The 13700-nt window shown below is 37.5% G+C and overlaps 2 protein-coding genes across 9 annotated transcripts in view; one reads left to right on the top strand and one right to left on the bottom strand.

The window, feature by feature from the left end:
* Positions 1–13700, top strand: part of LOC128016245 (centrosomal protein of 95 kDa) — a 233500-nt gene that overhangs the window by 185760 nt on the left and 34040 nt on the right. The window contains exons 15-16 of one of the 8 annotated variants that reach the window (XR_008184108.1): positions 11490–11740; positions 11827–12605. The exons of 6 other annotated variants lie outside the window; for them this stretch is intronic. Coding sequence is in view for 1 of the 2 variants with exons in the window: in XM_052600756.1 (XP_052456716.1) it covers positions 11490–11561 (72 nt within the window). In the remaining variant the exon portion in view is untranslated. Of the gene's footprint in view, positions 1–11489; positions 12606–13700 lie in introns of those variants that run through there. One more of the 8 variants, XM_052600756.1, reaches the window with a different exon arrangement.
* On the bottom strand, positions 10344–11372 carry LOC128016252 (uncharacterized). Its single transcript, XM_052600772.1, has 2 exons — positions 11174–11372; positions 10344–11003 (listed from the first exon to the last, which is right to left on the bottom strand). Exons 1-2 carry the CDS (start codon positions 11341–11343, stop codon positions 10523–10525), a joined length of 651 nt encoding a protein of 216 aa, XP_052456732.1. The 5' UTR covers positions 11344–11372; the 3' UTR covers positions 10344–10522.

Here is a 13700-nt window from a genome sequence, read left to right as displayed (position 1 = left end):
AATAAATACCTGGGGTTATGTTTGTTGTCTTCTAAAAGAGAAGAAAAGTAATTAGATCTAGCAGTTTTTAATGCTTTTCTGTAGGATATGCTACTTTCCTGCCAAGCAATACAAAATACCTCTAGTTTTGCTTTCCTCCAGCTGCGCTCCATTTTTCGGGCTGCTCTCTTTAGGGTGCAAGTATGCTCATTATACCATGGTGTCAAACTGTTTTACTTAACCTTCCTTAAGTGTAAAGGAGCAACTGTATTTAAAGTGCTAGAAAAGAGAGAGTCCATAGTTTCTGTTACATCATCAAGTTGTTCTGAGGTTTTGGATATGCTAAGGAATTTGGATACATCAGGAAGATAACTTAAAAAGCAGTCTTTTGTGGTAGAAGTGATGGTTCTTCGATACTTGTAACAAGAAGTAGAATTTACAATTTTGGCTATATGAAGTTTACACAGAACTAAATAATGGCTGAATAATTTCAACACTATCAACATCAATTCCATGTGACAGTATTAAATCTAGAGTATGATTTCGACAATGAGTAGGTCCTGAAACATGTTGTCTAACACCAACAGAGTTCAGAATGTCTATAAATGCTGATCTCAATGCATCTTTTTCATTATCGACATGGATATTAAAATCACCAACTATTAAAACTTTATCTGCAGCCAGAACTAACTCGGATGTAAAATCACCAAACTCTTTAATAAAGTCTGTATGGTGCCCTGGTGGCCTGTATACAGTATTTAGTACAAACATAACGGGATTTATCATTAACATTGGTTTCTCTGGATAATGTTATATGAAGCACCATTACTTCAAACGAGTTATACTTGAAGCCTGCCCTCTGAGAAATCCTGAAAACGTTGTTATAAATAATAAGGCTAGAATTATTTATAAGGCTAGAAATCATACTTATTAAACCTGACAGGGCACACCTGTGAAGTGAAAACCATTTCAGGTGACTACCTCTTGAAGCTCATCAAGAGAATGCCAAGAGTGTGCAAAACAGTAATCAAAGCAAAATGTGTCTACTTTGAAGAACCTACAGTATGACATATTTAAGTTGGCTTGAGAAAGCCAACTTACTGAAATCCTATTTAAACTTATTACTGTTATGCTATTTAAACTTCTCCTTATTATTTTTCTGAGACTAAACGCTACTCCTCCTAGGGCTTTAAAGCCACAAGCCCCAAACTCGGCAGACACCTGCGGGATAGAGCGGTGCTGTGTGCTATATCTTTTCAGACTGATCAGACTTAAAGTTTTTTTTTTTATTAATTTTTAAAAATCAATTCCAATAGACTTCTTTTGTCTGAGAAAAATCGCGCCCCTACTGGTTGCAATACTTTTTGCAATACGTTTTGTTTACTTTCACTTTTACATTGGTTAAAAATACAAGTAAATAATACAATTTCCTTCAAACTGACAAGCTAAACCAACATATCTGATTATTACAGGGGTCAGGGCTCATTAATAATTGATTTCTGGGCAGAGAGCAGTCAGAAAGACGAGAGAACAATCAGCTGCTGGTCATGCAGGCACAGAGCTCACAACGAGCGAATTCACTCTTATTTAAGACCTTTTAAAACGGCGATTGCACGCAATCTACCAGTTAGAACACACCAAGAGCTAAATTCAGATGTTTCTGAACTGTTTAAAGTAATAACATGATATATTCGCGGGAGCCAAATGTCCGCGAGCTCGCGATGTATTTCTCTGAACACTTGAAGTACACATGACAGCCGCGTTTCGGGCGAGATCGGACAAATAAATAGGCTACACATTTCATTCACACTGACAAGCTAAACCAACATATGTTATTATTACCGGGTCAGATCTCATTTATAAATTATGTCTCTGGCCAAAGAACAGAGAGAAAGACTAGAGAGAAATGAGCGCTTCATCAGCATTTTTTAAGAGCTTCCAAAAATAATATCACAGCGAATTGCACTAATCCACCCATTAGAACACAACAAGAGCAGAATTCATGTGTTTTTGAGCTGTTTATGTGTGCAAAATGAAAAATAATTTGACAGCGTGATACAGCTTATCAATACTGGAAGGAAAAAAAGTCAGGACAGCCTTTTAACTTCTGGAGTCGATTAACGCGTTTTGAGTCATTTTCTCCTGATAACCCCGAAAATTACTTAAATTACACTTTCAGTTTTAATCGCACAGATAAGAGCAATACATCAATCGAATCTGTAAAGGGTCTACTTTTTTTTTGGATACAAACATATTAACAACAAAACTTTGGGCACTTATAAAATAAAAGATAACAAACAAGATGCGCTGTCTGCAGCCTTTGTCTGCGCTGATCTTCATTTACTAACACGTCATTAAAATGAACTGTAACTCCATGAATACTCAACGAAGAGACATGAGAGATATATCTATAGAAAGCTTGACATGTCTACTTTTAAACTAAACAAGTGCTCCCGAACAAATATTCTGTGATAAAGTAATCCATATCAAAACAACGCAATGTCCTTTTTTCAAGTCTCCCTTCATTATATCTAATGTGTATGGAAGGCCAAGAGGGTCAAATACACGTTAAATACGTGTATTTCATGCGTAGAGAACACGTATTTAACATTATTTATTTATCGGCGCTGCACAACATGGTAAAATCATTTATATATTTTTTTAAGAGCTTCTTAAAATACTATATTACTCAGATATTATATCCAATATTATTTAACGGTTAAATACCTGTTTTTTACACGTGAAAAATCATGTGTTAAATACACGTGAAATACACACGTTAAAAATCAGTTTGAAGAGGTCAATGTCATTGGCTGCTGAGGACTTGGGTCAAACCACTTCTGTGAGCTTAGAGGGGTGTACCATTCATAGACAAGCAACCACCATTTAACATGCTATAGATCAGCTTATTCAGCCTTATTATTTAGTCTTTTTTTCTTTTCTGTTTTGTATAGCCTATATAAATAATATATTTAAGTTTCAGTTTTATGAAATATTTATTTTATAATAAATATTAATAAAAATTGTGTGGTGATAGTATAAAGTTTATAAAAGTTACAGTATTTTGTAATGAAACAGGACTTTTTGTTTAGCTCTTGACTCGCCGAAGTATACCATATATAGTGTCCCTTCTTTAATTTTTCAGTAATGTGTGATAACTTAAAATATGTTGTCAGTACTATTAAAATAAGATTAAATTGAATGGTATTTAGGAGATTATGGTTTTTGCATGACTTATTTCGCATTCAGCTAGACAACCCTGTCGTAACTGTTATCATAGCCTAGGCTTTTTATTAAAAAAGAAAACAGCAAGGGACCATGGAAAAACACTGTTGCAGGGGTATTTTTTTAAGGTTTTGTTTTTTTTTTTTTTTTTTTTTTTTTTGCAGCGGGACAACTCAAGAATGTTGGGCACAGAAGTACTGTGGCTCTTTTGCCCCATGGCCAAGATGGCCAAGCCAACATCAAAGTTAGTTCACTAACTTTTAATTCTAGTTATTATTCTTCTTTTTTTTCTGGCCGGAAAATTTTTTGGACACTAACTCCTCCTAGACCGTTCAAGCTACATACTCCAAACTCGGGTCAGACCTTCATACTGTTCTGACTCGGTGTGCTATATCTTTTCAGACTGGTTTGAGTTACGGTTTTCTTAAAAATGAATATTAAATATCATAAAAATGCCCATAGACTTTCATTGACAGGATGTTCAGATGACCCAAGCTCCAAATCCCATTAGACTCAATCAAGCTTTGATGCTAATCAATTTAAACTCATTCAAACTCATCTAATCTATCTATCTATCTATCTATCTATCTGACTATTTCTATCTATCTATCTATCATAGATCATAAATCATGGTAAACTATGATAAATAATACTAGAATCAGTAAATCATACTTGAACATGGTAAATTGCGGTATACTATAGTAAATCATGGTAAACCATGGTAAATCTTGGTAAATAATGGTAAACTATGGTAAATCGTGGTAAACTATGGTAAATCATGCTAGAATCATAGTAAATCATAATTGAACATGGTAAATCATGGTATACTATAGTAAATAATGGTAAACTATGGTAAATCATGGTAAACTATGGTAAATCATGGTAAACTATGGTAAATCATGCTAAACTATGGTAAATCATGCTAGAATCAGTAAATTATACTTGAACATGGCAAATCGTAGTATACTATAGTAAATCATGGTAAACTATGGTAAATCGTGGTAAATCGTGGTAAACTATGGTAAATCATGCTAGAATCAATAAATCATACGTGAACATGGTAAATCGTGGTTTAGCTACCCGCAGTTGATTTTGATATTATAGGTATTATCAAATTCACACAGTTTTGAGAAAGCAGCAGAGGTAGAGGACTAGTGGTGGACGAAGTACACAAATCAAGTACTTGAGTAAAAGTACAGATACGTATAGTAAAATATTACTCCAGTAGAAGTAAAAGTACTCCTTTTTCAATTTTACTCAAGTGAAAGTACAAAAGTACTCAATGTCCTTAAGTAAAAAAGTACTGAAACATAGATGTTTGCAATTTTATATAGGCTACTCAATTTAATTTAATATTAGCACATTTTTTTAAATAATCCTACTGCTCAAAATACCTGGGTTTTTTTTCCAAAAAAACAACTATATGGAGTCAAGATATATTTTTGTTGTGTATATATGGACTACGTTGACGAGAGTAATGTTTACTGTGAAGCTTACACTGTGATTTACCAGAGAGAAAGCAGAGTTGACCATCTGATTTTCACCAGTAAGAAAAAAGTATTTTAAAGTTTGTTGTTTTACAGAACATCACAGTTACATATGACATGATAATAAGGCCTGAAGTTAGGAAGAAGATTTTAAGGAAAATATAATTATATTTTCATAATGATTTTTTCCTTCTCAAATCTTGTCTGTGGTGTAAAAACACCCATGGCCAAATGGGTTGCATCTCTTCCCCTCTTTGATAATTACTGTAGTTACCATGTTCTGAACATCACATCCTTTATTTTGTATGTATATAGGTTGTTGAATAAAAATATTTGGACATGATTTATAAAAATTACCTCGCTTGTTAGCTATCATCAGCTAACAATATTTACTTATTTTCAGCACGGTTATGATGAATAAACATTCTTGTCTGTCTACTCGTCTACTTAACCCAAACAATATAACGTTACTGTTAATAAACAATATAAAAACAGACGTCACACAGGACATGGTAGCATTTTAATAAAACTGTAAATATTACAGCAGCGGGGATTTTGAACATGCACTGTGTTAATTTGATGTTTTTTTTTTAACCTAAAACACAGAGATGCTGATTGATGTGTCTGCATCGTCTGCACTCGAGCATTTCAGTGGGCTTAAATAGATCCCTCTTTACAGCGGATTTAGTTCCCAAACAACTGACAATTTTGAACTAAATATGATTTTCAGTTACAATAATTAATCCTAAATTTCGACATTAATAACTTACTTTAAGCAACATCAGACGCACGCGCGCTCACAAGATCTCCCGGTTCTTACTGACTCGCACTAAACGGTTCATTTGAATCAGTGAGTGGTCGACTCCAGAACAGCTGCAATCGGATAATTCTAATTCGTAAACGAATCGTAATAGGTGCGTTTTGCGATCCGATTTAAAAGTTTATTTTAAAAAGACTCAGTTCGTTCATGATGAATCAGACACCGCTTCTGCGTGTCGGAGCACGTGATATATTATAGGGAGTAACGATATGTTTTATGAAATGTAGGGAAGTTAAAAGTACGATCTTATGCTTTGAAATGTAGTGAAGTAAAAATTACTCAAAATAAAACTACTCCAGTAAAGTACAGATACTTGAAAAATGTACTTAAGTACAGTAACGAAGTAAAGCTACTCCGTTACCCCTTACGAAAAATAACCATGGTTTTATTATAGTAAAACTGTAGTAACCCATGGTTTTTTGGCGTATTGACTGCCATTTGTAAAACCACAGATTTACTACAAATACCATGGTTAAACTATGGTTAATATAGCAAAACCATGGTTAATTTGTGGTTACCATGGTTTAACTACAGTAACCATGGTTTTTTGGTTTTATTTGTAGTAAAACCATGGTTAATTTTCGTAAGGGACTGTCCACCACTGTATAGTACAATAAAAGCTCGCTCAAATACTGAGATGCTAAACAGTTCAGGACACTTTACATGATAAATGAGCAAGATTTTAAAGATGTTTCAAATAGGGAGCCTGTGCAGTGTTGACATTAAGAGCATAGGTCGTAATTTATATTTATTTTTGAGATTGAAAAGTTCAATTTTTCAAATGCTAGAAATGTGGTTTTCAAAGGAAAGATTGCTATCAAATAGCACATCTAGGTTCCTAACTTATGACGAAGAATTTACAGAGCAGCCATCAAGTCTTAGACAGTGTTCTAGGTTCTCTTTCTAACATTCGTTCGGTATCTCACTATGGGACTGCCTCAGGCGTGGCCGATCGCGGAAGCACCAATAACACCACGTCTGCCAACCATGGCAGACCAATCGCTGCAGCAATCAGGGAGTCCTGCTCCCTGTATATAAACCGCAGCTACTTGCCATTTCGTCATTGTCGTTCTCTTCCCTGTGAAGATTTCAGAAGCTGTCCTCAGCAGACTTGGAGAATTATTGCTAAGCAGTTTATCGACGGAGCTGCAAGGTAACGTCCCAAATGCAATATATTCTTAACGTTTGTCGAGTGACCTAACACTTAAGAGTAAGATAACAAATGTGTCAAGGCGAGTTTTCTACTTTAAGTTTTTTTACTTATTATTATTTTTTTCCGAGTTTTTTGGCGCGCTAAAAAGTAGGAAAAGAGCTCTCTGTCGTAGCACAGCTCTGTACTAGCTGTCACGTTGTGGTGGGCTTACCGTACGAAGAGAGTGCAGGCTTCATGGCCACTGCAAAAGAGCCGGAGAGCCCCGGAGGACAGGGCCGTCCTCCTCATCTGTGTGCGTGCGGAATGTGGATTTCTGCAAAAGATTCACACGGTCTCTGCATCTCCTGCTTGGGCGCTAAACACGCTCAGGCAGCGTTGACCGACCCCGAGGGCTGTCCCCACTGTGCAAAGTTCTCGGTCAAATCCCGAGAGCGAAGGCTTCGCGTTGCAGTAGCTTGGAAGTCGGACACATGCCTCTCTGCTCAACCCAGAGAGGAACCGATGGATTGTCCACAGGCCTCCAGCTCCTGGGGTGAGATGATGGAGAAGGTGTCACCCGTCCTTCCCCCGCTGTTTGGAGATCCGTTAGCGGGAGAGGAAGATGACGATGACGAAGTTTTGTTGACCATCCTCTAGGACGAGGATGACGATGATGAAGATTCTATTCTTCCCCCGATGCAGTCGCGTCCGCCGAGTGCACAGGATGAGAGCTCACCCTCCCCTGTGCAGATGGATACAGATTTTATCGAGGCCTGTTGCAGGGCTGCAGCTAGACTGTCGATCGACTGGCCATCCCAACCAGCAGATAAAGGGGCTGAAAGAAACTTGTATGACGGAAAGAGACTTCCGTCACGTCTCCCTCCAAGCAAGACAGTTTATTCCAGCCGACCCGGCTTGTGTGGCTGAAATGAAGAGGTTTTGGGATAAGTCTTTTTCCCACCGAGTACCTGGGGTGTTTGAGGTTTGGTGCACAGAAAGGAACATTGTTCCTTTCTTGTGTTCAGTTTCGGATGTGCTGTTTTTTTTTTTACAGGACCTTCTAGATAAGGGCAGAGCCTTTTCTACGGTTAAGGTTTATCAATCAATCAATCAATCACCTTTATTTATATAGTGCTTTAAACAAAATACATTGCGCCAAAGCACTGAACAACATTCATTTGGAAAACAGTGTCTCAATAATGCAAAATGATAGTTAAAGGCAGTTCATCATTGAATTCAGTTATGTCATCTCTGTTCAGTTGAATTAGTGTCTGTTTTAATTTGCAATCAAGTCAATGATATCGCTGTAGATGAAGTGACCCCAACTAAGCAAGCCAGAGGCGACAGCGGCAAGGAACCGAAACTCCATCGGTGACAGAATGGAGAAAAAAACCTTGGGAGAAACCAGGCTCAGTTGGGGGGCCAGTTCTCCTCTGACCAGACGAAACCAGTAGTTCAATTCCAGGCTGCAGCAAAGTCAGATTGTGCAGAAGAATGGTCTTGTCCTGGTGCTCCTCTGAGACAAGGTCTTTACAGGGCATCTGTATCTGGGGCTCTAGTTGTCCTTGTCTCCGCTGTCTTTCAGGGCAGTAGAGGTCCTTTCTAGGTGCTGATCCACCATCTGGTCTGGATACGTACTGGATCCGGGTGACTGCAGTGACCCTCTGATCTGGACACAGACTGGATCTGGTGGCCACGGTGACCTCGGAACAAGAGAGAAACAGACAAATATTAGCGTAGATGCCATTCTTCTAATGATGTAGAAAGTACGGTGTTATGTGAAGTGTTCCGGTTCCAGTTTACCTAATTAATGCAGCCTAAAAATCCTTTAACGGATTTGGATATTAAAAGCATATTAGTATGTTATGTGTATGCCAGGTTAAAGAGATGGGTCTTTAATCTAGATTTAAACTGCAAGAGTGTGTCTGCCTCCCGAACAATGTTAGGTAGGTTATTCCAGAGTTTAGGCGCCAAATAGGAAAAGGATCTGCCACCCGCAGTTGATTTTGATATTCTAGGTATTATCAAATTGCCTGAGTTTTGAGAACGTAGCGGACGTAGAGGAGTATAATGTAAAAGGAGCTCATTCAAATACTGAGGTGCTTAACCATTCAGGGCTTTATAAGTAATAAGCAATATTTTAAAATCTATACGATGTTTGATAGGGAGCCAGTGCAGTGTGGACAGGACCGGGCTAATATGGTCATACTTCCTGGTTCTAGTAAGAACTCTTGCTGCTGCATTTTGGACTAGCTGTAGTTTGTTTACCAAGCGTGCAGAACAACCACCCAATAAAGCATTACAATAGTCTAACCTTGAAGTCATAAATGCATGGATTAACATTTCTGCATTTGACATTGAGAGCATAGGCCGTAATTTAGATATATTTTTGAGATGGAAAAATGCAGTTTTACAAATGCTAGAAACGTGGCTTTCTAAGGAAAGATTGCGATCAAGTAGCACACCTAGGTTCCTAACTGATGACGAAGAATTGACAGAGCAACCATCAAGTCTTAGACAGTGTTCTAGGTTATTACAAGTAGAGTTTTTAGGCCCTATGATTAACACCTCTGTTTTTTCTGAATTTAGCAGTAAGAAATTACTCGTCATCCAATTTTTTATATCGACTATGCATTCCATTAGTTTTTCAAATTGGTGTGTTTCACCGGGCTGCGAGGAAATATAGAGCTGCGTATCATCAGCATAACAGTGAAAGCTAAGGCCGGGTTCACACCGCAAGTTGCAGCAGAGCAGAAGCAGCGCGTTAGCAGCAGGTAGGCAGAGCAGAAGCAGCGCGCGGCTATTTTGCTTTCATACCGGCAGCGGAGGCAGCGCGCAACTGAACAGTGGATTTTGGACAGAGAACTCTATAATGGGTAAGTTCGCATTGCTTTATTTCCATTTCAAATACATTTAAATAAAAAGACTTGGCAATACGCTTGTTTTAATGAATAATTTCATTGTTACTTTTGTTGCATCTTTGTTTTGCTGTCTTTGTTTTCCGTGCAGTACGTGTTGTTGATCGAAGGAAGGCCATCGCGCTATATTTATTATTAAAGAGACTACGAAAAAGACGCAGACTTTGGGTTCATCCCATTAACCTCCGTAGGAGAGAACAAGGTGCATATTACCATCTTGTTGCTGACCTGCGTCTTGACCGTGACCGGCATCTGAAGTACTTCAGGATGAGTGCAGAACAAATGGATCACATTCTTTCCCTGATTGGAGGCAACCTTTCAAGGAAAACAACAAACTACAGGCAGTCCATTGAACCTAAGCAGAGACTTGCAGTTACACTGAGGTACGATCAACATGTTAGTAATAAAGTATAGGCAAAATAGTAATGTTTGTATTTGTAAATAAGCATGTATACATTTACATTTTGTTTGAATAAGTTAGTAAAACATTTATTGCACTAGTTCCAAACTGCAAAGAAATAACTTTGACTTGGGTATCAAGTAATAAAAAGGATTTATTAAGTCAATTGAACAAAAATCACAACAAAGTCATGCAGAAAGTTATAAACCAAGCATGATTAACAATATGTTTACATGCAAAATAGTAAAAAAATAACCCTTCAAAAACTATTAAATTAAAATTGCTGAACTATTTACAACATATGGTTAAATAACTTAAAACCATTGTAGTGTTAAACTGTATTACTACAGTTGATGGTAAACAGAGGAATGCTGTTCTGGCATGGTCGAGATTGAGGGAGGTGTGAAATGTTGGGGGTGATGAGTTTGTTCCTCTTGGTAGGTGGGTGTGGGGTGAATAGGCTGAAATCCACTCGATTGTGGTTGCTGGCGACCTCTGCTTTGATAAACTGTGTGGGTTGTTGTTGCTTGTTGTCTCTGACCATCATCTTCTAACTCCAGGTCAGCCAGGTAGGTCATTATCTGTATCTGCCCTGGTACGGTTTCTGGGAAGCAGCCGGTTCAGTTTTGGAACTAAACTGAGGGCAAAATAATACATTTCATCCTCCTGTCTGGGAACATTTGGAGGTGCAGGAGTAGTTGGTTGTGTTATTATGTCCAATAACTGTTGCTCAGTTGTAGTTGGGGAAACTGTTCTTCTCCGTTTCTGTTTGTGTTGTTGACTGTCAGTCACCAGTGCTTGAACCCTGGGATGTATAGTGGGGGTAGGGGTGTCAGCTCTGTGAGCTGTTATTTGTGGGGTGTAGGTGCTTGGCAGTGGTGTGGGGGTTGCTGATCTTCCACTTGCCAGTAATGGTGTTGCAGGCCTCTGTATGGCAGGAAGGGGATTGAAAGTTGTCAGTTCAGACAACTCTGGCTCCACATCCTCCTCAGCCACAGTCATGTCCAGAGGTTCTGGCTCACTCTGTAAAGTGTGTCTGGAACTACAAATGAATAAATATTATATTAATATATTGGCACCAACTCGTTTGTATTTTTTTAGATTACACACAAATAATAATGTACTCATTCTCACTGAAACAATATTTTGTAATAACTGTCCATAACAGAAAAAAAAAGATTAAGATATGAGATCGACAAGTGACATACTTACCTTCTAGGTTGCATGTATGGCAACAGAAATGACATTACTTTATCATACTTCCATTCCCTTATTATGCCACCTGCAGAACCACTGGGCAATTTTTTTTGCTTCTTGTTTCTGTTAAAAGCATCTCTCAACAACTTCCATCTTCGCTTACAGTCGTTCACTGTAAAACACATAAATGTGTATTAATATGAGAATTTATATATATATATATATATATATATATATATATATATATATATATATATATATAGAGATAGATACACTGCATATGTTACACAGGGGGAAAAAAATTATGTTATATTTATTTTGTCTTTAACAGATTTCTGGGAACTGGAGAGAGCTTCACCAGCCTGGCCTTCCAGTACCGTCTAGGGAAAAGCACCGTTGCTGAATCTGTCCATATGACTTGTAAAGCAATTGAGGAGCAAATGATGGCATCGCAGTTCCCTAGACCAACAGAGCACATGTGGAGAGCCATAGCATCCAAATTTTGGGAAAAATGGAACTTCCCAAACTGCCTAGGTGCTATTGATGGGAAGCATGTTACCATTATGTCACCTGCACGTTCTGGTAGCTTGTTTTTTAATTACAAGAGAACTTTCTCAATAGTTCTTCTAGCACTAGCAGATGCAGAGTACAGATTTACATTTGTACAGGTCGGAGACTTCGGAAGAACAAGTGATGGTGGAGTGTTCAGTGGTTCTGCTCTCGGGAGAGGCATGGAGGCCAAAACTTTGTCTGTCCCTGCTGACTGCCCTTTGCCTGGATCTGGTGTACAAGGCCCATTACCGTACACCATGGTGGGTGATGCTGCATTCCCACTGAAAACATATTTGATGAGACCTTTTCCAGGGAACAGAATCCCACGATGGAGACAAATCTTCAATTACCGATTGTCACGAGCAAGAATGGTTGTAGAATGTGCCTTTGGCATTCTGTCATCCAGATGGAGGGTACTCCATACACGGATCAACGTTAAGCCAGACAATGCTGACTCTATTGTAACTGCAGCCTGCATTCTTCACAACTTCCTTACAGACACATCGGACAATCAAAGGTGGTTGGATGAGGCAGAAGAGAGAGGGGAAGTGCTAGCCCCTGCTACAAACATGGGTGGAAATAGGGGATGCAGAGAGGCTTACGATGTGCGGGAAAAACTTAGCACATTTTTCAGCTCCCCTGAAGGTAGAGTGTCCTGGCAGGACAATATGGTGTAGGGTTTGTTTGCAAGCAAATTTACCCAAGGACACCCTGAAAACCAATTTAATACACTGTTTTAAATTATGTTTATTATAAATGGTTCATAGCCTAACTTCCTGCTCATCTTTAAATTAGCATATAATTGTGTATTATATATGTATGTATCACAGGCTTTTGTTATTTGTGTGCTTGCTATGTGTAATTTACATTTTTTAAATAAATGGTTCCAATTGAAGCAATTTAGTGTTTTCTTGAAAAGAACAATAATTCTACAATTTCACAAAATTGGTTTTATGTAGCCAACACATGTTTTCTGCTGTACACTCCATTGTATTAGAGGAAAGTGGCAGGCTTTTGAGGTTGTAGTGAACCTAGAACTGTAAGTACTTTGACATTTTAACATTAAAATATATATATATTTAAATTTATTATTTGAATTATATTTATTATATATTACCTTTTGATATTTTTTACATTAGCTCTTACCTCCATGAAAAACTATTGTATATGTTGATACACAGAATATCTGACACATCAAAAACATATTACCCATCATAAAAAAGCTTATAGATAATTCATAAGTGTATACAGCAAACTTCTTAATAGGGACAATGTAAATTAGCAAACTCTCAAAAATAGAAATAAAGACGCAGATCATAGATGTATGTAATGTAGCTATGTGTGCTAGGCCTATATTAATCTGTCTATGCTATTTGCTTATTGAGTTGTTTGCTCATGTGCTAGCGAAAGCGTCAAAAACACTAAAATTACTTACCATCTGCACTAAGAGCCGCTGCAACTTCATCCCATGCTTTTTCCTTCGCCTGCAAGTCTTTATACAGAACATTTTGTGGATCATAAAGAACTTGATGTTTCTCAACTTCCACGATGAGACGAGTGTCGTCCATTATAGCTTTCCAGGTGCACTCTGAAGACCACCGCCTGTCACACCACGTGCTATTGTTTATGATTGTCAGCATGATGTCAGCACGACATCCGTTCTTCTGCCAATGTATAGGCCTATTTATAAGAATACGACTACTACTAATAATAATAAATAAATCTAAGGATAAACTAGCAATATAAATTATTTAAAGTTGTTTTTGTATTTCGGCAAAAAGTTTATTTTTGGATAGAACTGTAGTACTTTGACAGATTTTGTAATAATAATAAATAAATAATATAAAAATATGTTAATTTAAATATCATACATTTTTTATGTAATTTGCTAAAAACGCAGTAGATATCATTAATGCAAATTTTGGGCAAAATTACTTTTTCGTTTCAGTAGCTACATGTTTATTTTGGCCATGATCATTGTCACTTTATC

This window comes from Carassius gibelio, chromosome A6 (genome assembly GCF_023724105.1).
Source record: "Carassius gibelio isolate Cgi1373 ecotype wild population from Czech Republic chromosome A6, carGib1.2-hapl.c, whole genome shotgun sequence".
NCBI classification, from domain to species: Eukaryota; Metazoa; Chordata; class Actinopteri; order Cypriniformes; family Cyprinidae; genus Carassius; species Carassius gibelio.
The sequence above is the reverse complement of the archived record's forward strand: the minus strand, read 5'-3'. Positions and strand labels throughout refer to the sequence as shown.

What these genes read in the sequence shown, in the direction of transcription:
- LOC128016252 (XM_052600772.1), bottom strand. Translation starts at nt 11,343, where the DNA reads ATGTGTTTTACAGTGAACGACTGTAAGCGAAGATGGAAGTTGTTGAGA. An exon ending in CCATACATGCAACCTAGAAG is followed by an intron (nt 11,004 to 11,173) that starts GTAAGTATGTCA and finishes ATTCATTTGTAG; the next exon opens with TTCCAGACACACTTTACAGA.